We start from the raw sequence: 23,674 nt of genomic DNA, 5'->3' as shown, positions 1-23,674 counted from the left end.
TTCTGTCTATATCCATACTTTGGGCAGGATTTAGCTCAGTCAGTTGAGCGCTTGCTTGAAGTGCTTGCATTGCAGGATCAAACCACCTCAGTGGATCCGTTCAACTGATTGGGTTTTTTCTTGTTCCAACCAGTGCACTACAACTGATCAAAGGCTGTGGTATGTGCATTCTTATCTGTGGGAAGGTGCATAAAAAAGATCCCTTGCTGCATTAGGAAAAATGTAGTGGGTTTCCTCTGTTGACTAAAAGTCAGAATTACCAAATGTTTGACATGCAATATCCGATGATTAATTATTTAATGTGCTCTAGTGGTGTCGTTAAACAAACAATTTTTTTTTTCAATATCCATACCTGCAGTCAAAAGCCAATTTAGTAAAGGTTTTTAGAAGGGTCCCCTCATATCACTGCTTCGTAGTTTTCAACCAGCAGAACATGACAATAATAACAGACTCAGGCTTTTTAGTTCATTTCCTATTGTTTGTTGACGAAAAGGTCATCCAACACGTAATCACCAGCATATTTTGTATTAATGGCTATTTGGTCTGTAACAATTAGTTCAGAAAAAGGATTGAAACCTGCTCCCACCACATTGACTACTTTTGCCCATGGGTGTCGATCGGTGGGGGACGGGGGACGCGTCCCCCTCACTTTTCAATGCCAGGGGACAATCTATATAAATATCCCCCCCACTTTTTCGTTTAGCAAAAGCAACAACAACACCACCAACAAACACAACACAAAACAAACAAAAATTAAAAGTTTAACCACTAATGTGTAGCTTTATGATTTTCATTGACATTCCTTTATCATTCGCATACACACTAATACGTGTCTTCCCTCCCCCCCCCCCACACTTTTAAAGCCGGATTGACGCCCATGCTTTTGCCACACAGCAGCAAGGACTCCTTTATGTACCTTAGTGTGTAACAAGCAGGGCCGTAGCAAGGATTTTGCAGCCATTTCAGGGAGGTTAAACACTTAAAAACGTCAATATCAATAACCAGTATTATTTTTGCCAGATTTTTTTTTTTTTTTTTGGAGGGGGGGGGGGGTCAATTGGCCCCCACTAGCTACACCCCTGACAAGCAGCCATGTTGCACTGGCTAGGATTGGAAACAATCAAAATGTGACACATGTGACACATAATACACATAATAACCAACTAAAATGGGAAATAATTGAAATGGTCTGTCCGTGTTTGACATTTACTACATGGCAATGCTGAGAAATAAAACAGTTACTGTTTGTATTTGATGACTAGTAACTGGTTGGCACAGAAAATGATTAAAATAGTTTAAGTTTGACATCTAGTAATTGGTTAGAATGGGGGGAAATAGACATGGGCAACATGGAGTGGGAAATTGACTTCTAGTATCTTGCTATAATGGGAAATAATAAAAATGGTCCACATTTGATATCTAGTAACTGGCTATAATGGGAAACAATCTAAATAACATCTAGGAAATTATCTAAATGATATCTAGTAACTGGCTATAATGGGAAACAATCTAAATAACATCTAGTAACTGTCTAGAATGGGAAATTATCTAAATGATATCTAGTAGAATGGGAAATTCTAGTAACTGTCTAGAATGGGAAATGATATCTAGTAGCTGGCTAGAATGGGAAATGATAAAAATAGTCCACATTTGATGTCTAGTAACTGGCCATACTGGGAAACAATCTAAATGATATCTAGTAACTGGCTAGAATGGGAAATAATCAAAATAACATCTAGTAACTGTCTAGAATGGGAAATTATCTAAATGATATCTAGTAGCTGGCTAGAATGGAAAATTATTTAAATGACATCTAGTAACTATCTAGAGTGGGAAATGATATCTAGTAGCTGGCTAGAATGGGAAATAATAAAAATAACATCTAGTAACTGTCTAGAATGGGAAATTATCTAAATGATATCTAGTAGCTGGCTAGAATGGGAAATTATCTAAATGACATCTAGTAACTAGCTAAAACAGGAAATAAGAATATCTAGTACCGTAACTAGATAGAATGGGAAATAATTTTGATTAACATCTAGTAACAGGCCTCATGTGAGGTGAAAATCATAGAGCGAAGTCACTTCTCTCTCGGACGTTAGAGAGGGCAAAGTTTTTAACAACAGGGAGACTTTAATTTTTAGTCCAAAAAACAGAAGTTATCTTAATACAGGTACAACTTTTACAATCTGTATTTTATTTTTTTATTTTTTTACCGTCTGTACTGCTAATTGATGGATATGTGGAGTTTTTTTGTTTTTTTAAATCACATGTCGCCTTCTTTAGAAATAATGAAATGTAATTGAAAAGCACTAATTTAACCGTTTAGAATTCATTTTCTCACAAGTTTATCTTCTCATTTCATTTAATACCTACTCCATGCAGAGCATTGTCCTAGTAGATTAATCTACCATGGTCAAGCTTAGATTACCCAGAGGCAGTTTAAATGCATTCCACAGCCACAGTTTCTTAATACACTGTGGAGTAAGACTGAATGGGTACTAGTATCCGTGAAGGTGTGAACATTGCTTACCTGCTGCACCTTGTCACTGTTGTTTACAATAAAAAATTTTTTTAAAGAATTTACAGTGGCCACTTTAGCGAATTGGGGATGCAGTTTAAGTGGCCACTGGGTATGTAGGACAGGTCACCACTATTTTATAATTTTGACATCTGTTTTGTATGTTGAATTTATTCATTATGACAAAGTCTACGTAAAACTAAATAATTACTCCAACTATTAGTGCCAGACCCGGTTGTTGTCTGAGCTAGACCGTCTATCTATGAGCCTGTCGCGTGATTTTGTGGCACTAGTCTCTCTTCAAACACTCAGGCCATTCACACTTAATTATTATCTATGAAGAGGTGTTCCTCAAGTTCTTCACCATTCATCCTGATTGTGTACATTACAAGTGATGGCCATTTTTAAAAAGGCGACACAGATTTTGCCTTACAGTGACTAGCACGGCAAAGTCAGGCTGGTCAGAGCGAAGTTTCGGCTCACTTCACCCGGTTGTGTGAGCCCTGTAGTAAATATCAAAATGACATCTATAGTCCTTCCCATCAGGGAACATCATTTTTTTTACTGTGGTATGTACTACAACTTACATGTATTTATTTCTGACCAGATTGTTTTTCAAATTGCACACAAAAATAAGGTGGGGGCATTCCTAAAAACTTACTTTTTTTCTTACAGCAAATTAAACTGAAATTATTTTCCAAAATAAAAATGTTCATGAAGGATGGGAAGGACTATAGTAACTGGCTAGAATGGGAAATAATAAAATGGCATGTAATAACGCTAGAATGGGAAATAATCAAATCACATGTAGTAACTGTCTGGAATGGGAAATAATCAAATTGCTTGTAGTAACTGGCTAGAATGGGAAATAATCAAATGGAATGTAGTAACTGGCTAGAATGGGAAATAATGAAATTGCTTGTAGTAACTGGCTAGAATGGGAAATAATTTAATTGCATGTAGTAACTGGCTAGAATGGGAAATAATAAAATTGCTTGTAGTAACTGGCTAGAATGGGAAATAATCAAATGGAATGTAGTAACTGGCTAGAATGGGAAATAATCAAAATAACATCTAGTAACTGTCTAGAATGGGAAATTATCTAAATGATATCTAGTAGCTGTCTAGAATGGGAAATGATCTAAATGACATCTAGTAACTGTCTAAATGGGAAATGATATCTAGTAGCTGGCTAGAATGGGAAATTATCTAAATGACATCTAGTAACTGTCTAGAATGGGAAATAATAAAAATGGTCCACATTTGATGTCTAGTAACTGGCTATACTGGGAAACAATCTAAATGATATCTAGTAACTGGCTAGAATGGGAAATAATCAAAATGACATCTAGTAACTGTCTAGAATAGGAAATAATCAAAATGATATCTAGTAGCTGGCTAGAATGGGAAATTATCTAAATGACATCTAGTAACTATCTAAAACAGGAAATAATAAGAATATCTAGTACCGTAACTAGATAGAATGGGAAATAATTTTGATTAACATCTAGTAACAGGCCTCACTTGAGGTCAAAATCATAGAGCGAAGTCACTTCTCTCTCAGACGTTAGAGAGGGCAAAGTTTTTAACAACAGGGAAACTTGAATTTTTAGTCCAAAAAAAGAAGTTATCTTAATACAGGTACAACTTTTACAATCTGTATTTTATTATTTAATTTGTTTACCGTCTGTACTGCTAATTGATGGATATGTGTTTTTTTGGGGGGGGTTTTAAATCACATATCGCCTTCTTTAGAAATAATGAAATGTAATTGAAAAGCACTAATTTAACCGTTTAGAATTCATTTTCTCACAAGTTTATCTTCTCATTTCATTTAATACCTACTCCATGCAGAGCATTGTCCTAGTAGATTAATCTACCATGGTCAAGCTTAGATTACCCAGAGACAATTAAATGCATTCCACAGTCACAGTTTCTTAATACACTGTGGAGTAAGACATGGGTACTAGTATCCGTGAAGGTGTGAACATTGCTTACCTGCTGCACCTTGTCACTGTTGTTTACAATAAAAAATTTTTTTTAAAGAATTTACAGTGGCCGGTTAACACAACTGGCTAGAATGGGGAAAAATCAAATTGCTTGTAGTAACTGGCTAGAATGGGAAATAATCAAATGGCATGTAGTAACTGGCTAGAATGGGAAATAATGAAATTGCTAGAATGGGAAATAATGAAATTGCTTGTAGTAACTGGCTAGAATGGGAAATAATCAAATTGCATGTAGTAACTGGCTAGAATGGGAAATAATGAAATTGCTTGTAGTAACTGGCTAGAATGGGAAATAATCAAATGGAATGTAGTAACTGGCTAGAATGGGAAATAATCAAAATTACATCTAGTAACTGGCTAGAATGGGAAATAATCAAAATGCCATCAAATAACTGGCTAGAAAGAGAAAGAGAAATTTTTATTTAATGACACACTCAACACATTTTATTTATGGTAATATGGCATCAGACATGGTTAAGGGCCACACAGATATTGAGAGATGAAACCCGTTGTCGCCACTTCATGGGCTACTCTTTTTCGATTAGCAGCAAGGGATCTTTTATATGCACAGACAGAATAGTACACCAGTTGTGGAGCACTGGCTGGAACGAGAAATAGCCCAATGGGTCCACTGACGAGGATCGATCCTAGACGACCGCACATCAAGCGAACACTTTACCACTGGGCTACATCCAGCCCCGACTAGAAAGAGAAATGATCAAAATGACATCTAGTAAATGGCTAGAATGGGAAACAATCTGAATGATATTTAATAATTGGCTAGAGATAATAATCGAAATGGTCCATGCCTGATGTCAAGTCCATGTATTAGTAACTGGCTGGACCAGGAAATGACTCAATTGGGGCCTTGATACACATTCCTTCCTTTGCTGAGTGTACAAGTACAAGCAGTAGTGAGCCGGTCTGGGTAAACTGTCTAATTTGTACAATAGCATGGGAACATACGGTTATCAACTTGGTAATGTAGAATGACATTTGCAATGTTTAAATAATATTCTGTTGGTAAATTCAGAAAGTTGACAGTGATGAACATCATTGACCACACAGATGAGAAAACGACAACACTGTTTATTTTCCCAATCTGTGGCAGCATTTATTCTATTATTCGATCCATTACAAACATGAGATAAACATCATAAATAGAAACACCTTATTTCTGTTTGCTAATACTATCCATAAAACTGATCACATATTTGTAAATAGCAGTCTGACATGGGGGGAAAATGTCAAATATGGCATCTCTGATAACTATATCAACTAATATGAAGACATTGTAAATAAAAAAGAATGTAAAAGAAAGAGGTAAACATTGGCACTTGGGGTGAAAAAATGCAAGAAACAGAACTGATCTAGTTGCGTCTTAATAACTTTTACAACATATACAAAATATAAATACAACACTCAGTCACCATTTGAAACTGAAAAAGCTTGGACAATTTTCACTCGCTATTTAAAATGCATTGTAAATAATATGTTATAAACTAGTTATATACTTGAAAGCATTCAGTATCATTTTAAACTGTATTAAACAAATATACACAAATGTAGTCAAACTTCATTTTCACACACAGACTTGGCTATTCCAAGGCCATGAACCAAGTGTCCAGAGTAACCATAAACAGGTAGCGCTATATTTTAGTATGTCATTTGTGTCTATGACATCATTAATTTATACTCTTAAACATTAATGTTCAGGTTTTTTGTTTGTGTTTTCTCGTTAAACAGCATTAGAAATTACTTTTTAAGGGTGTGTAAGAAATAGAATAATACACTTGTGCCTGTTGGAGATGATTTATCGTACAACTACCCGGTAATGGTTTCTAAAGGTATCTTAACTCGCTGCTCTTTAAATACATTTGACAACATGGACTTGTGTATTATTCTCTATCTCAGAGTTGAAGAGACCAAGCCGACACAAACCTATAGAAAACTTAAGGAAAATTATTAATTCATATTTGCTCCCCTAACTTAGATTATGGGGAGCCACTTAAAATATTACTGTATTTCCCATGTATATTGAGCATTGATATTTATTATTATTTGTTTATATTTTATTTTATTTTTTAATTTATATGCTAAGGAGAGCAAAAAGTCCCTCTCCTTGAACCAGTCTGAGGGATTGATGGGTTGCCAGCAATAGCTCCCATTAAACTGCGAGATCTGCCAACAATCTAAATATGTCAGTGATTCAAAGATAGACAATAGTAGCTAATATTAAAATTAATATCTGGGACCATATCTAGACCTCAAATATGCTGGGCTCACAAGATAACAAAGTACCTTTGTAATAAGCTTATACTAATAATTAGAAAGCATTCAGTCACCATATAAAATCGATTGTAAAGAGATAAGTGTTTATCATAAGCTAATAATAAACACTGAAGAAAAGAAACGTAAATATTAATTTTGTTTTATTTTATTAAAATTATTCGGTTTGAATCTAATTAGTTTTTGTGTCTATTAACATTATCAGTGTATTGTCAACATGTTAGGCCCATTTTGACAGTTTATTTACCAAATTAATTGTATTATAAAACTATATATATATATATATATATATATATATATATATATTGAAACCTCTCTAAACTGGACACCTTCAGGACCAAGTAAAAAGTTGTTGTTTTAAGGGTTATCCAGTTAAGAGAGGTTCTATTATGTCTTGATATTTTTGGGGGTTTCACAAATTAAAAATATTTAAATATCTGCCTTTCTTTTGTTGTTGAGTATACATCGGACTTGAAGCATTCCATCCATGGGATGATTGTAGAGAATAATTATATGTAAGTTCTGAACATTATACAAGCAAATGGAAAAATAGCCTATGTATACTTGGGGGCATTCACACTCGGGCAATCAATACAAACAATACAAAAAAACACATAAAATATTACATTCAGGGAAGATAGATGATATACATGTAGTCATTACTATTATTGTACTACAATTATCAGCTATCTGATTTGCCAAGCTCTCAGTTATTTGTGTGGTGTATGAATGAATGAATCAATAAATCAATGAATGTTGAACAACACCCCAGCACAGAAATAAAGCTTGGCTATTAGGTGTGTGGTGTAGTTAACTAATTGATGAAATTGATGAATTGATGAAACAGTTCATCACAAACCAAGGACTATACCTTTGGAGGCAAAGGGGCAGTTTGCTAAACTATCCCCCCACCCACAACCACCCATAAAACGAATTATTTGAAGTGCCCCATTTGCCCCTTTTGTCTACATAGAGAAGACCCCAGTAGCCTTTTCTTTTCTCACCCCCCCCCCCCACCTTTTTAAAACCTCCCTCATCTCCTTACACACTACATGGAAGCACAGCTCTGCCACCCCAATAGGGAAAGTATTCTAAATATAATATTCATACATACAAATGTATGTATCAGTTATTTTGCAGAATGTAATAGTAACATTTTGTTGATAACCACATTAATTTAAATGAAACAGCAGATAATGTTTAAAGTGACAGCCACTTTTGACAAATGAAATCAAACATTACTTTTATTTATTGTTTACAGTATCCACTTTTGTACATCCGAAGTCTTTCTGGTCATTCTAGTGTCATGTTATGAAATTAATTTTTAATCCTTCCAAAAAAAAGCACATACCTCTGATTAGTAAATGTTGTGGAGACAAGCTCTATTTTTAGAGCAGTGTTTCTGCCAGAAAGAAATTTTTGGTATGGCACTATGGAAGTGAATGCAACTACAGTCAACAGGGGGTATGAGTGGCCTCCTCCAGAAAGAAAATGGGTTAAGTTTAGGGTTAGGATTAAAAACAAATCATACAGTAAAGATAAGAGTAATTAATTTTGTCAAAAAGTTAACTTAAAAAATAAAATCTGCAAAAATATTTGAGTATGGCGCCATACCCATTTTACCCTCTGGTAGAAACCCTGTAGAGGGTACTTCCCCATTTCAACATCACAGACTCTTTGTCTCTCTGTTACAACTTTATCTAGATGTGTTACGGGTTTGTACATTAACCAAACTTTGTGCCTATTTTCATGTGTTCAGACTAGGATCTGTGACTTTAATATATTAAATTTTCTACACAGCCTCTATATATATATATATATATATATATATATATAGAGGTTGTGTAGAAAATGTATATATATATAATTTATATATATATATAGATATATATATATATATATATATATAATTTGTATTGATGTTATGATACATCTATATATACTGTGTATATATCAATAACTAAGATGATCAAGTCTCAAATGTTTGTGATATGTTCAACTGAGCTGATACTGGTAGTTCACACCACAGTGACCGATAACAAATTCACACTTGTGACTTACTTATACCATAAGTAAAATCCGTATCCAAATTGCTGTACACTTGATGATGTGGTACCATAAGTCGAAAGGTTCAGGTTGTTGTGGCAACCATTCACTGTGTAGCCTACTAAACAAGAACAAAACCATGTAGTCATGGTTACCAGTGACTGTACTGAAAATCATGTAAGTGTAGAAAGCAGTGACTAAAATAAACTTTGCTGTCATGGTTATCAATGACTTTCATAATATACATGTACAGTAACCTCTGTATAATTAAAGAGACCAAATGTCTAGGTAACCAGACTTAAGCTGTATCCTAACCTGACGCGTGCGACGCGAGTGAGCGATGCGAGCGACACAACACTATCTATCCTAACCAGACGCGATCATAATGACAGTCTTCTTTTTTAAATTGTTATCAACAGATGAAACCGCCAAGTAAAAGTTGTTTGATTAGTTAATATATGTTTGTCGATCATGTTGCATGACAAAAAATAGAAACAATTCCTATCGGTATTGTGTCGCACGCTTGACTACATCAATCTGTCATGCCATATACGTACGCAGCAATTGAAATCAATGGATTCTAAAAAAATCACTCGCATCGCACACGTCCGGTTAGGATGCAGCTTTAATGATTATACTTGATAGAACAGTATAATTAAAGAGACCAAATGTCGAGGTAACCAGATCCAATGACTATATGTAATACAACAGTATAATCAACGAGTCCACCTGTCTAGGTAACCAGACCTAATAATGACTGCATACTTGATGGAACAGTATAATTAAAGAGACCAAATGTCGAGGTAACCAGATCCAATGACTATATGTAATACAACAGTATAATCAACGAGTCCACCTGTCTAGGTAACCAGACCTAATAATGACTGCATACTTGATGGAACAGTATAATTAAAGAGCACAAAATCTAAGTGGTAGACCTTCCACAGTTGTTGCAAGTGTTTTCTAGGAATTGTTTTGTAATAGTGGAGGAGCAACCCTTCAGTTTTCTTGTGTTTGTACGACGCTGACCTGGGGGGAAACTGGATCATGTCTGCTACGTTGATGGTCTCCAGAATCTGTTTGGAGTCCTGCTGTATCCGGTGATACTTGCCCACAAAGCTGTAGTTGATGACGCACGGCATACAGAGGTTGTACAACTGGGCCCAGTGTTCATTGAACTCCTCCATCCCGTCATGGTCCAGAATATACTTGACAAACTCCGGGAACGTCACATCGTTCCCTTTCTCCAAAGACTGCTCACTAGGACTGTCTCTGTATCTTTTTATTATCTTCCTGCCGAACCTCAAGTGAAAAAACCTGCTGGAATTAGTCTGAGCTTCCAGCTTGTTCCTGTACGCTGACAAGAGCCTCTCAAACGGTTCTCGAACAATGATGAACTTGAAGTACTCTCTGATAACAACTCTTATCTCGTCTGTATTCAGGTCACTCAGGTAGGTCAGATGGTGATCGTATTGCCCATGCACGTCGGATGCCTTGAGAGCCATCAGATTCGTGGCCTTCACCTTCCCCGACAAAAAGATGAACACTCGGAGCCAGTTGGTGCTGGCCACCTTGGGAACCTGGCAGTACAGCACTTTGTGCTTGTGGTTGACGATGATGTGGTTCAGGGTGAAGATTTTCATGGTTTGGTCCTGTGGTAGCTGTAAGGCATCGCACTTGGACCTCATCCAATTATGCAGGGGATTTTTCTATCAAAAAGAAAACATAATACAATATATATTCAAGATATAGTAGTAGTAGTAGTAGTAGTAGTAGTAGTAGTAGTAGTAGTTGTAGCAGACCGGCCTCAGTGGTGTCGTGGTTAGGCCATCGGTCTACAGGCTGGTAGGTACTGGGTTCGGATCCCAGTCGAGGCATGGGATTTTTAATCCAGATACCGACTCCAAACCCTGAGTGAGTGCTTCGCAAGGCTCAATGGGTAATTGTAAACCACTTGCACTGACCAGTGATCTATAACTGGTTCAACAAAGGCCATGGTTTGTGCTATACAGCCTGTGGGAATAAAAGATCCCTTGCTGCCTGTCATAAAAGAGTAGCCTATGTGGAGACAGTGGGTTTCCTCTAAAAACAGTGTCACAATGACCATATGTTTGATGTCCAATAGCCGATGATAAGATAACAAATCAATGTGCTATAGTGGCGTCATTAAATAAAACAAACTTTACTTCAGTAGTAGTAGTAGACTATTGTAACTGTGAAATTAGTTGGAATGGGACATACATGTAGTTCATCCAGTAGTAAAGCAATCACATGATGCCCTACTGTTTTGTTGTGTTTAAAAAGAAAAAAAGAAAAAGTTTGTAAAGTTTACTAATCATTGGCTATTGGATGTCAAACATTTGGTTATTCTTACACATAGTTTTAGAGAGGAAACCTGTGACATTTTTTCATTAGTAGCAAGGGATCTTTTATATGCACCATCCCACACAGGATAGCACATACCACAGCCTTTGATATACCAGTCGTGGTGCACTGGCTGGAACGAGAAATAGCCCAATGGGCCCACAGATGGGGGACCAATCCTATACCGACCACACATCAAGCGAATGCTTTACCACTGGGCTATGTCCCACACTTGTGATGTCAACTGTAGCATTCATAAAATGTATTGTAATAACCATATTGCATGTAATTCAAAGACAGCAAACATAATTGACTTAGTCCAAATTCAATTTGTTTTCTCCATCACTGAACTGAATACTTACAAACTGTGTGTAATATGTATTATTTCAATTTACAGGGATTGGTTTATTAGCTTATTAGTTTATCGAGCTTTGTACCTATTGTACCTCAGATCACTGGATTATTGACGCCATTCCAATTATAGCAGTTTCATTGTTAAAAATCGTTTAGTTAATGATGTATTAGTTTATATATGTAGAATGATGCTGAATAATATAGCTAATGATGCAATTTTTATTTCATATACATATAAAACATACATTTTAATGGATAGAATACTCCAAGTCAATGAGGAAAAAAGTGGATTATTTCTAGCAATTTGAGAATATCTTCAACCATCAGTGCAATTACTTCATGCCATCATTCATCTGTGGATGCAGCTAACATGTTGATTATCATCAGTTTTGTACATTACAGTTGCTGAAGAAATTACCCATTAATCATATGACTTGGGCGGAGATTTTGCCCCAGTCGGTCGGGCTATATCCTGCCCCTGCTCGCCTGAGGGAAGTTTGGTGTCGCTTTGTCAGGATTGAACCCATCATCATATTTCTCGTTCCAGCCAGTGCTCCACAACCACAAAGGTTGTGGTATGTACTATCCTGTCTGTGGGATGGTACATATAAAAGATACCTTGCTGCTAATCAAAAAGAGTAGTCCATGAAGTGGCAACAGCAGGTTTCCTCTCTCAGTATCTGTGTGGTCTTTAAACATATGTCTGATGCCACATTACCGTAAACAAAATGTGTTGTGTGTGTTGTTAAATAAAACATTTCCTTCTATGAATGGAATTGACCTTTTATCACAAGGTGATAACTTTCAATGGATCCAGTTTTTTGTGGGGGTTTACTGAATAAATGGTAACAATGCAATAAAGTAAACAAATATTTTAGTTTTTTGTTTTGTTCTTTTACTTGTAGCAGACACACCATATTATTGCAGGACAAAGTACAGCTATAATTGTTCATTCATATTTTCACAGTACTTTATGTCAAGATTACCGATGATTAATAAATCAATTTGCTCCAGAGGTGTCGTTAAACAAAACAAAGAAACTTTTTATACTGATGAAGTGGCATGTTTGTCATAAGACATTACTAAAGGGACATATTGATCACATGACATTACACTGATGAAGTGACATACTGATCATATGACATTACACTGATGAAGTGATATGCTGATCATATGACATTATACTTACAAAGTAACATGTTGATTATGTCAGTTTTTCATTACACTGAAGAAAGTACATTAATCATATGACTTGGGCGGGATTTAGCCCAGTCGGTCGAGTGCTCGCCTGAGGTGCTTGTGTCGCAGGATTGAACCATCTCGGTGGATCCATTCAACTGACTGGGTTTTTCTTTTTCCAACCAGTGCACCACAACTGGTTAAGTGCTGTGGTATGTGCTTTCCTGTCTGTGGAAAAGTGCATATAAAAGATCCCGTACTGCTAATGGAAAAATATAGCAGGTTTCCTCTGATGTCTACAAGTCAGAATTACCAAATGTTTGACATCCAATAGCCAATGATTAATTAATGTGGTGTCGTTAAAACAAACTTATAATATTACACTGATGACAGTATTTATTTTGTGACATTAAACTGTCCATGCAACTGCATATTATGTAACCAGGCCTCGTACTGGAAAGAATTCTGTTTTAGTCAGTTTTCACATATGTAGAGTATTTCCTAGAACATTTATGAAAAGTGGTTAATTTCAAAAAAAAATATTAACCAAATACTAAATGCTGCAGCCACTTTGTAGCTAATTTGACAATGGAAAGGGTGAGTATTGCATAATGATCAAAGATACATATATCAAAGATACATACATGCTTGTCATTTGTTTCATTCATCAGTCGGCTGCCCTTATATATACCTGTGAAAACAAATAAACATAGTTAAAACAAGCATTTTGAGAGTAATACCAGGCTCAACACATTTTTATATCTCCTAAATTCAAGGATCATAACTGTGAAAAATTTAAATGTAACAGTTCATGACAAAGTTATATACAAAATTTCATCTCAATATCTTCAAGCATTGCTAAAACAAAGTGGAAAACAAATTTTCATATCTCCTAAGTTCAAGGGACCTAACTCTGTGAAAAAGGGGTAAAGTGCCATGAAAGTCAAACTTGATCTGTAACAGAACATAATAAAGCTATACAAAAAATTTCAATTCAATATCTTCAAGCATTGCAAAAACAGAAGCCCAAAACTAAATTTATTTCCTAAATTCAAGGGAATTAACTCTGTCCAAAATTATTATATCGACATCAAAGTCAAATGTGACCAGTAGCAGAAGATGATAAAGCTATGCACAAAATTTTAGTTGAGGTATTGTGAAAACAAATCCCTAAAATTATATGTGTGGGTCGACCGATGGACAGACAGACAGACAGACAGATTGAAGGCCAGAGTTGAAACCTTTAGTCCTCTCCAGTTGGACTGGTAGGGGATTTAAAGGTGCTTACTGATAATACATTTAAACAGGTGGATTTTAATTAAGAATATAGTTCTATTTGTGAATTTAAAGAGGAGGACCAATGTTTATCAAATTCAAGCACATTTATCTATAGTTAGTCAAGGCCGTAGCTAGGATTTTTTTTGTTTAGGGGGCAACTGAGTAGTTAATAGTCTAAAACTCCTTAAACAGTTAAGAAGATAATTTTCTTTAAGTTTCTAGAAAACAAAGAACTAGGATATGGTTTACTTTATTAGAATTTTTAACATATACACATTTAATCCCTTTCCTTGAAGATTAGTAAAGATACTTGAACAAGTATGCTATACCAGGTAGAGAGGGAGATTGTTATACATGTATGTGGGATGAATTACCAAACCGTTATGGGGAATGGTACTATTGGTAGATGGTGTTTGTCAAGAGTGGTGTAATGCTAAAAACAGGTGTCATTTTTATTTACAAATTAAATACATGCAGTTATGCACAACTTTTCTAACAGATTTTTTATCTTTTTTAATCTAGTATTTTAACTATTTATTAATGTCAAATATAAACAGGAAACCCATTAATGTTGGTCAAATTGCGTCATGGTGGATGAAAGTACTGTTCAGTAGCGCGTTGCGATTCGTTACGCAAGCTTCAGAGATGACTACACAATTTTAAAACAGTAGTTGTTAATCATTAACAAAATGTTATGAATGTGGTCAGAGTTTGCGTTACATAGCCTAATAATGTCGATCGGCTCACACACAGATGGTTTGTGTTAAGAGGTCATGGCTACAGGACGTTCTTATTTCCGAATGTAATTGTTTATCTCGTTCAGCTTTAGCTGACATTCCTGATGAATCATTTTCAGTTTAAAATAGATCTGCATTTTAGGTCTTTAAATTAAAAAAATAAAAAAATAAAAAAATGTTCCAAGCAATTGCGTTTACCAAACTTTTGTTTTTGTTTGTCTTGTCTTGTTTTCAGATTTTTTCGTACTACAAGATTTTTGACAAATAAATGAACACTAGAATACCTATGTTGACGTTGTTCTCTGAAGTCGTCTGCTGCCATGACGTAGTGTAGACCAACACCAACATCGGAATGAACACTCCTAGCGCCAACAAAAACAGGAACACGCGCGGCCATTTCTTCATGTCGGAACCAAACCTTATAAAACAGCTAACGCTAACTTCCTGACAGCTCCGGCGACATCTAACCATCTACGTTGCAGGGGACGGCTGCAAACGTCAGCTACATAGTTGCAGTGCATATTGACAAAGTTTCTTTGGTCGGGAAACGTTCGACGGCAGAGCAAAGCGGCTAGGCACCATTGTGTTTGGTATGTAAATTTGCTGCCTGCCATTTAGTCACGTGATCAAACAGCTGCTGTATCATTGCCTGATGCTTCTCGTTCGACTTGATTACACATACACACACAGCGTACATGTGCTCGTATTTGACACGTACACACACGTACTGGTAGATATCGTTGTTGTTTCTTTGTTTTGTTGGGGGGAGGGGGGAGGCGGAGGGGCAGGGGGAGGAGTATTTTTTATCACTGCTATAAACATTGAAGATTAGTCACTGGCATTTCCCGCATTTAATCTCGCGCGATTACCACCTGGGAACAGATAGATAAGTTTTATCTGAAATTCAGCCAAGATCTTAACTTAAGAAGTTGATAATTGTTTTTAATACACATGTACTATTTATAACAAAGCAGAATATACACGTTAGGATAGCAACCGAGTAGATAATTATCGTTCCCAATACAACCTCAGCCATATGCAAAACATGTTTCAATATTAGCCTATCAGAGGGAAAAAAAATTATGTCCTGTGCCCGTGTCTTAGAGTTACATTCTCTGGTTACCATATTATAACATCATGTACAAATATGAAATACAAGCTCAAATGCACTTTTAAAAAACTCGTGTGTGTTCGCTATGAACGGATATCGTCAAAAGTATACGCTCGATTCGTCGCCTGTGCCGCCATAGCTCGGCAAAGCACAAACGACAGCCTGTTGTCAGTTTCAGTTAACACGTGCGTTTGCCGATTTCAAATTGTAGGGTTCGTCTAAAAAAATTAAAAGAGAAATCTTGCGCTGCACGAAGAACGTTCGGTTGAGGTTACGGTACTAGAGTCTTTCGTAAAAACCGGTTTGATCTCGACAACGTATTATCGACAATAGTACCTTCCTATTTCAGAATTAATATTTTATAAAGTGTTAGTAGAACTTTCAAAGTTTAGTTTGTATAACACATTGATCATGTATATATTTTTAAAATAAAATATACTAAAGTAGACGTTTTCACTTCTTAATTTTACGTGTTAAAATCGACAAATTCAAATAAATATTCTTTCGTTTGGAAAGGGTAAAGTTAGTGGGGGGTTGTTTAATGACATCAAAGTTAGAGCATATTGATTTAATAATCATCCGACGCCATACAACCGTAAATAAAATGTGTTGAATGCGTCGTTAAATAAAACATATCCTACCCTTCCTTCCATCTGCTGTTGGATGTCTAACATTTGGTAATTTTGACATATAATCTTAGAGAGGAATCGGGTGCATGTTTAGGGGGAGGGTATTGGAGTTCGAAACCCTTACTTGCCCAAGCTTAAAAAAAATTGAAATGTATTTTCTGGGGGACCATGGCCCCATATAAACTTCGCTCAACAAGGTCTATAACCCCAACCCCGCTGAAATCCCTGCACACGCGCCTTGGAAACCCGCTACATTTTGTTTTTTAGCAAGTGATCGTTTATATGTACCATCCCACAGACAGGATATCACATACCATGGTCTTTTATATACCCGCCGATGGGGATCGATCCTAGACTGACCGCGCATTTCCAAAAAACACCTTAAGTAATTAATACAAATAACATAGTCTTGAAAAATGTTACGTTAATCGAACACAGTACCGTCTTCCTCTACCCCTAGAGCGTTACGTAATTAGTAACGCCCCCTTACATGTAACGCGTATGCCAACAGCTGGCCACTGTGAAAATTTCAAGGCAAATCCCCCACCCACCAACCCCTGGAAAGGCGTTATACCATACCTCTATGGATATAAATATGTTTTAGAGATATGAGACGACCCCTCAATCAAGACAGTTAAATTTGTTCAAAAATTGCGAAATCTCACGTGATCTTTTGTTGGGGAATTCCACACTTGTGATAAGCCAATGAAAACCGAGATCCCACTTTCAAAATACTGTCTTTGTTTTTGACCTGGATAAGCCAGCGTAGTGAAACCAGTGCGGAGTGCGGCGTCATATATGCACCAAACGTAATTGGATTTTCTGTTCTATATGCTTAAATAATAAAAAATATTCCGGATATAGCCGCTTTAATATCTAGATGTAGCCTACTAGTCAAACCCGACATGCATACAATATAAAGATATTCATACATCAATACATACCCACACACACATACGCACACACGCACGCACACACACACACACACACACACCACACACACACACACACACACACACACACACAGATCGAAAAGGTGAGAGCCGAAGGTTCTATCGAAGACCACACCTACCCCTCCGGAAATGTTTATATATTACCCCTCTTTAGCATTTCTGTTTCTTTTGAAGGATTTTAAAACTCAGTTTTGTGTTCCCAAATAAGACTAATATATAGTATTTTACTCTGAACAACAAAACTATAATAATTCTTATAGTGAGAACTATTAAAGGGACACTCAATTAAGGTTCAAGCACGCTGTCATGGGCATACACCTCAGCTATCTGGGTTGTCTGTTGTTGTTAGTTGGTTAGTGGTTAGTGAGAAAGAAGAGGGTGTAGTGGCCTTACACCTACATTGAGCCCTTAAGAACTCGCTCTGGGTTGGAGCCGATACCGGGCTGCGAACCCTGTACCTGCCAGTCTGTAGTCCGATGGCTTTACCACTGTGCCACCATTCAAATAATTTCGTACGTACGAAAAAATATATTTTAGGAAATAATATGAAATTTAACCTAGTGCAAATATTAGAACTATCAGAAGTACGTTTGTTTAATATAGAGTCACTAATATTTTATGCAGAAAAATATATTTGTAATTACAATCGTTAAAAAGTCTCTGTTAGTCGATAACATCTTAAAGATTGCAGCAAACTCAGGAATGTCTCTTTAATTGTGTTTGTAATTCGGCGTCTTTATAATTTGGATGTTACTAACATTAATTATGTATCGATTACAATCGTAATGTAGATATGTATAGTATGTAAATAATAAATAAATAATCACATTTAGCTAAGTTCTCGAAGAAATAAAATAATTTCCAAACTCGTTCTATAAATTGTGTATGACACATAAAATAATATATATATATATATAATTAAATATCTGCATCGTGTTGTCTCATTCTGAAACAAACAACACAAAAGACATGAGACAAATACCGAAAATCTACATTGTAAATCGACAAGATTCCGTATCCATATCGTAATAGTTCGTAACAGTTTCAGTATTTATAATTACTAGTATCTAATTTAGTCATAATAAAATATTTCTGTCATAATAGGGCCAAAGGAAACTAAACACTTAATATGTTTAACATAATTTTATTGTAGTAGAAAAAAATATCAAACCAGATTACATTAACAAACAAACCACTTCACAAAATTGCATTACATTTTAAAATAAAAACAAGTTATTCAACCTAGGGGTTGAAGGAAATGTTTTATTTAACGACGCACACAACACATTTCATTTACGGTTATATGGCGTCGGAACCTAGGGGTGGGTGCAAAAACAATCCAAACAATTAAAATTGTAACATATTTAACAAATCGAAATCCTTCAGCTATGTTTCCATTAATGCGGCTGCGGTCCGGGTGCGTCCGATTGCGGTGCTGGTGCTTGCTTGTGTTGTGTTTCCATTAATGCGGCTACTGACTGCGATTACTCCAATAATGGCATTCAAGATGCAAACACTGCAACATCACTTATTATTTGAAAAAGAGCTTATTATAATAGTCGCAACGTACAATTTGATATAGAAACAGATTTTTAAAAACAAAACAAAAACAACAACAAACAAACAAAAGGAAGCGCCATTGTTAAAAATTAGAACAAACAAGGAGTATACCAGAACCATACAGGTCTATGCATTTTCATATGTTCATATATCAGTAATATTTGTTATCGACTTCGGTAAATATTTCTGTACTTAGGAAATACAAATATTTATTAGATCGACAAACACTATTGAAAATATGGTCTAGGATCGATCCCCGTCGGTGGACCCATTGGGCTATTTCTCGTTCCAACCAGTGTTCCACAACTGGTGTAACAAAGGCCGTGGTATATACTATCCTGTCTGTGGGATGGTGCATATAAAAGATCCCTTGCTGCTAATCAAAAAGAGTAGCCCATGAAGTGTCGACAGCGGGTTTCCTCTCTAAATATCTGTGTGGTCCTTAACCATATGTCTAACGCCATATAACCGTAAATAAAATGTGTTGAGTGCGTCGTTAAATAAAACATTTCCTTCTTATATCCGCCACGTATTAGAATATGCATCGGAAGTATGGGATGGGTGTTCTTTAGTCGAGGAAGACATTATTGAAAAAGTACAATTAGAAGCCGCTAGATCAATCACGGGTTTGCCTAAATTTGCAACCATAAAGTCATTTGTACTACAAAACTGGATTAGCAACACTTACTTCCAGGCGTAAATTCAAAAAGCTGTGCAAATAATGAAAGGTATGGTTCCTGATTTTATTATACACATTATCCAACAAACAGTTGAACAAAGAGTCCCTTACATGCTGAGAAATCGAAATTATATTTCTTTACCCACTGCTAGAACTAATTTACTTCAATCGTCATTTATCCATTCAACAATAAAACTTTGGAACAACCTTTGAGCTAAAATTCGAAATTGTCAAAACATAATTTCATTTAAAAAAGAAATAAATCCCGATGTCCCATGCGTTGCACCATACTATTCATTTGGTAATAGCAGAGAAAATGTATTGCATACCAAGTTAAAACACGGGTGTAGTTATTTAAAAACAGACTTATATCGAGAGTTGACATTAGCACCGATTCTTCGTGTAGTTGTGGATATAATTTCGAGAACAATTTTAATATTTTTTCTGTGAATACATTTTATATGAAAGGCAAAGACACACTCTGTAGAATTCACCAACCAGCGTACTGTGTGTGCACTGATTTGACCCTCCGAATGAATCGAAGCATGCCGATTGCGTGTTTACATTGAATTTGATTGAGCCTAGCCATTTAACGCTTTTCAATATCCGATAGGTTTTTCTTTGGGGTTTTTTGTTTTTGTTTTTGTTGTTGTATTTGTTTTGCAATGGCTACTATTCAGCATTTGAGTCAACACCTTCGGTGGTGTCGTGGTGTCGTCGTTAAGGCATCGGACATAATGGTCGTAGGTACATGGTTAGAAGCTCGGTACCGGCTCCCACCCAGAGCGAGTTTTAACGACCACTACACCCTCTTCTCTATCACTAACCACTAACAACTAACCCACTGTCCTGGACAGACATCCCAGATAGCTGAGGTGTATTCCAAGGACAGCGTGCTTGAACCTTAATTGGATATAAGCACAACATAAGTTGAAATGAAATAAATGAACATGAAGTAGCCACTTATATACTTCAATTTAATCGTTTTGTGCAAAACACGTTTTCCGGACCGGCCCGTGAAACGCCGGACTAATTTCAACTTTTGTTGGATCAACTTATTTTTTTTAAAATGTGATAACAACATGTACAAAAGTTTGTTTTGTTTAACGATACCACTAGAGCACATTGCTTTATTAATTTCATCTGCTATTGGATGTCAAACATTTGGTAATCATCAGTCATCAGAGAAAACCCGGTTACATTTTTCCATTTAGTAGCACAGGATCTTTTATATGCATTTTCCTACAGAGAGGAAGGCACATACCACGGCCTTTGACCAGTTGTGGTGCACTGGTTAGAACGAGAAGAAACCCAATTGAATGGATCCACCGAAGTGGTTCGATCCTGCGACACAAGCACCTCAGGCGAGCTCTCAGCCAACTGAGCTAAATCCCGCTCCACATGTACAAAACGTCTGCAAAATGAGTGCCCCTCTGAGGTGCTTGCGCCGCAGGATCGATCCACCTTGGTGGATCCACATGTACAAAACTTGTATAAACGTGTCTAAGTATTTTAGAAAATATGGCATTTTAAAAAGTGTATGTTTTCTTTTCGGCGATGAGTATATTATAAGTATATTATGTTAAAGTCTATGTTAAGTTTAAGTCTACGACATATTTGTTTTTATAATTCGTTGTTAATATGAGTTTCTGCACCATGCCTTCATTTTGACTTTAATCAGTAAAATGTCAAACGCCATACAAACAATCGGTACGGTAGAGGTCCACTCCTGCAGCAACTGAATATCCCTGCAGTGGTAAAGAAATGTGCAAAGTATAAATATTACAAGCATAGTCAAATTTCTAGTATGTAAATATCCCAGTTAAATATAATATTATTTTTTTTAAACAAGTCGACATGTAAAGATTTCAAAACAAGTCGCATTTTGTCAGCCAAATATACCGTTTCTTGTCGGTTCAAAATGATTACAACTCCACCAAAAATTTTGAACCGTCAGAGTTCTTCAGAATAAATAAATGTATCAGGTATGTATGACCGATGCGAGCACGGCACAATACTTTTTTTTATTCTTCCTGCACTGCCTACAGGAGGACTGCCACTCTCCAGCACCGGCTTGACATAATGAAGCTTGTTCACAAGCGCACCGTTCTAGTCATCCTGCCCAGTGGCGGATCTAAGGGGGTCCCCGGGGCGCCCCCCCCCCTCCCAATTGTTTACGCCACGTGTCATTGGGATCCATGATGCCAGTATGGCTTGCTACCCAATATAATACAATATGTTTATTAGTAATATATAAACCGATCAATATACCAATAAAGGGATATTCTAGCTTCATATTTTGTAAAGCTTGGAGACACTAAAGTGAGTCTGTAAAAATTATATATTTGGATTCTATAGAATCCTTAATTAGTTCTAGGGCTTTAGATATTTCCCAGGTTTTAGTAGGAAAAAACCCAGATGCCAAATCAGACAATCTTTTTGAAATTATTGCATCTGATGAAAAAACTGTAGAACAGAGTACTCGCGCTGGATTGACACCACAGGGGTTCGCGTCCTGTGCCCCGTTGTACAAAGCGATGTTAGCGCTAAGATCACATTTAAAGGAGTTGTGTATTCAAGTTGATCTTAGCGCTAAAATTGCTTCGTAAAACGGCATAGGCATACGGGCTCCCATTTTCGTAGATTATTTGCCCGAATTCAACAAAAATGCCCGAATCTGGATAACAACAGCTAAATAGTGTTGTAAACGAATCACTATGCATTTTTGCATGGATTGCAAATAATATTGTGGGTAAAATGATGAAAATGTATGGTGAAAATGTTTCAGGCCAGCTCAATTTGCTCGAATTTCTCTATTATATTTGCCCGAATTTGATGATTTTCTCCAGCACTAGAGGACAATTACACCCCACCCCACCTCACCCCGTCCTGTCCCTTGTTTCGTACGCTTATGTAAAACGGGCCCAAGTTGAAATTTCTGGAACGAGTCATATGCTCTACGCTGTATATATTGTGTGTCGTCGATATAGTTGTAGAAACTCCAACCAGGGAGCCGATCGCCCGTGGTTGATATTGGCATTAGAACTAGAACGATTGGATGTTTTCGCCCACTCCCACCATCAAACTCAATGGACGGCAGGTGTATCGAACCACTACATCAGGCGCGTGCTCGTGGGCAGGAAATTGTGCAGGTTTCGGCGGTGACGAGCGAAGTTTCTAGGGGGGTGGGGTCGAGTCATGCTTTTCTGGAAAATGTTTTTTTTTTAAGAAAGGAAATTCACCACCACCACCACCCCGTACATACTAGAATACCTGAGCCCATCCTACAACTCACCCCCATAAATAGTTTGTTTTGTTTGACGACATCACTAGAGCTCATTGATTTATTAATCATCTGCTATTGGATGTCAAACATTTGGTAACTTTGACAGTCTTAGAGGAAACCGGTTATATTTTCCACACAGACAGGATAGCACATACTATGATTTTTTATATATCATTCATGTGGCACAGGATGGGTCCACCGAGGGGCTCGAACAAACGACTGAAGCACCTGAAGCGAGCGCTCTATCGTAGAGAACGAGGGACAGACGGAGAGAGAGAGAGAGAGAGAGAGAGAGAGAGAGAGAGAGAGAGAGAGAGAGAGAGAGAGAGAGAAAAATTTACATAGGAGGAGAGAGAGAGAGAGGGAGAGGGAGGGAGAGAGAGAGAGGGGGGAGAGGAGAGAGAGAGAGAGAGAGAGAGAGAGAGAGAGAGAGAGAGAGAGAGAGAGAGAGAGAGAGAGAGAGGAGGGGGAGAGAGAGAGAGAGAGAGAGAGACAGAGAGAGAGGGAGGTTGTTGTAGTGGCCTTACACCTATCCACTGAGCAGTTAAACTCGTATAACGCCTAAACCTCTGGCTCGGCGGTAGAGAGCCTAGCTAAGTTAAAGTTTGTTTTACTTAACGACACCACTGGAACACATTGATTTATTTATCTCCGGTTATTGGATGTCAAACATTTCTCT

General features: G+C 36.8%; 1 protein-coding gene across 1 annotated transcript; it reads right to left on the bottom strand.

The window, feature by feature from the left end:
- Nucleotides 1-8,408: 8,408 nt before the first annotated feature.
- On the bottom strand, nucleotides 8,409-15,369 carry LOC121369500 (carbohydrate sulfotransferase 11-like). Its single transcript, XM_041494607.1, has 3 exons — nucleotides 15,062-15,369; nucleotides 13,407-13,453; nucleotides 8,409-10,574 (listed from the first exon to the last, which is right to left on the bottom strand). Exons 1-3 carry the CDS (start codon nucleotides 15,246-15,248, stop codon nucleotides 9,726-9,728), a joined length of 1,083 nt encoding a protein of 360 aa, XP_041350541.1. The 5' UTR covers nucleotides 15,249-15,369; the 3' UTR covers nucleotides 8,409-9,725.
- Nucleotides 15,370-23,674: the final 8,305 nt, after the last annotated feature.

The sequence above is a fragment of the Gigantopelta aegis genome, chromosome 3 (genome assembly GCF_016097555.1).
Source record: "Gigantopelta aegis isolate Gae_Host chromosome 3, Gae_host_genome, whole genome shotgun sequence".
Taxonomy (NCBI): Eukaryota; Metazoa; Mollusca; class Gastropoda; order Neomphalida; family Peltospiridae; genus Gigantopelta; species Gigantopelta aegis.
This window is presented reverse-complemented; position numbering and strand designations above follow the sequence as displayed.

What these genes read in the sequence shown, in the direction of transcription:
- LOC121369500 (XM_041494607.1), bottom strand. Translation starts at nt 15,248, where the DNA reads ATGGTTAGATGTCGCCGGAGCTGTCAGGAAGTTAGCGTTAGCTGTTTT. An exon ending in AGAGAACAACGTCAACATAG is followed by an intron (nt 13,454 to 15,061) that starts GTATTCTAGTGT and finishes TTGTTTTCACAG; the next exon opens with GTATATATAAGGGCAGCCGA. An exon ending in ATGAAACAAATGACAAGCAT is followed by an intron (nt 10,575 to 13,406) that starts GTATGTATCTTT and finishes TCTTTTTGATAG; the next exon opens with AAAAATCCCCTGCATAATTG.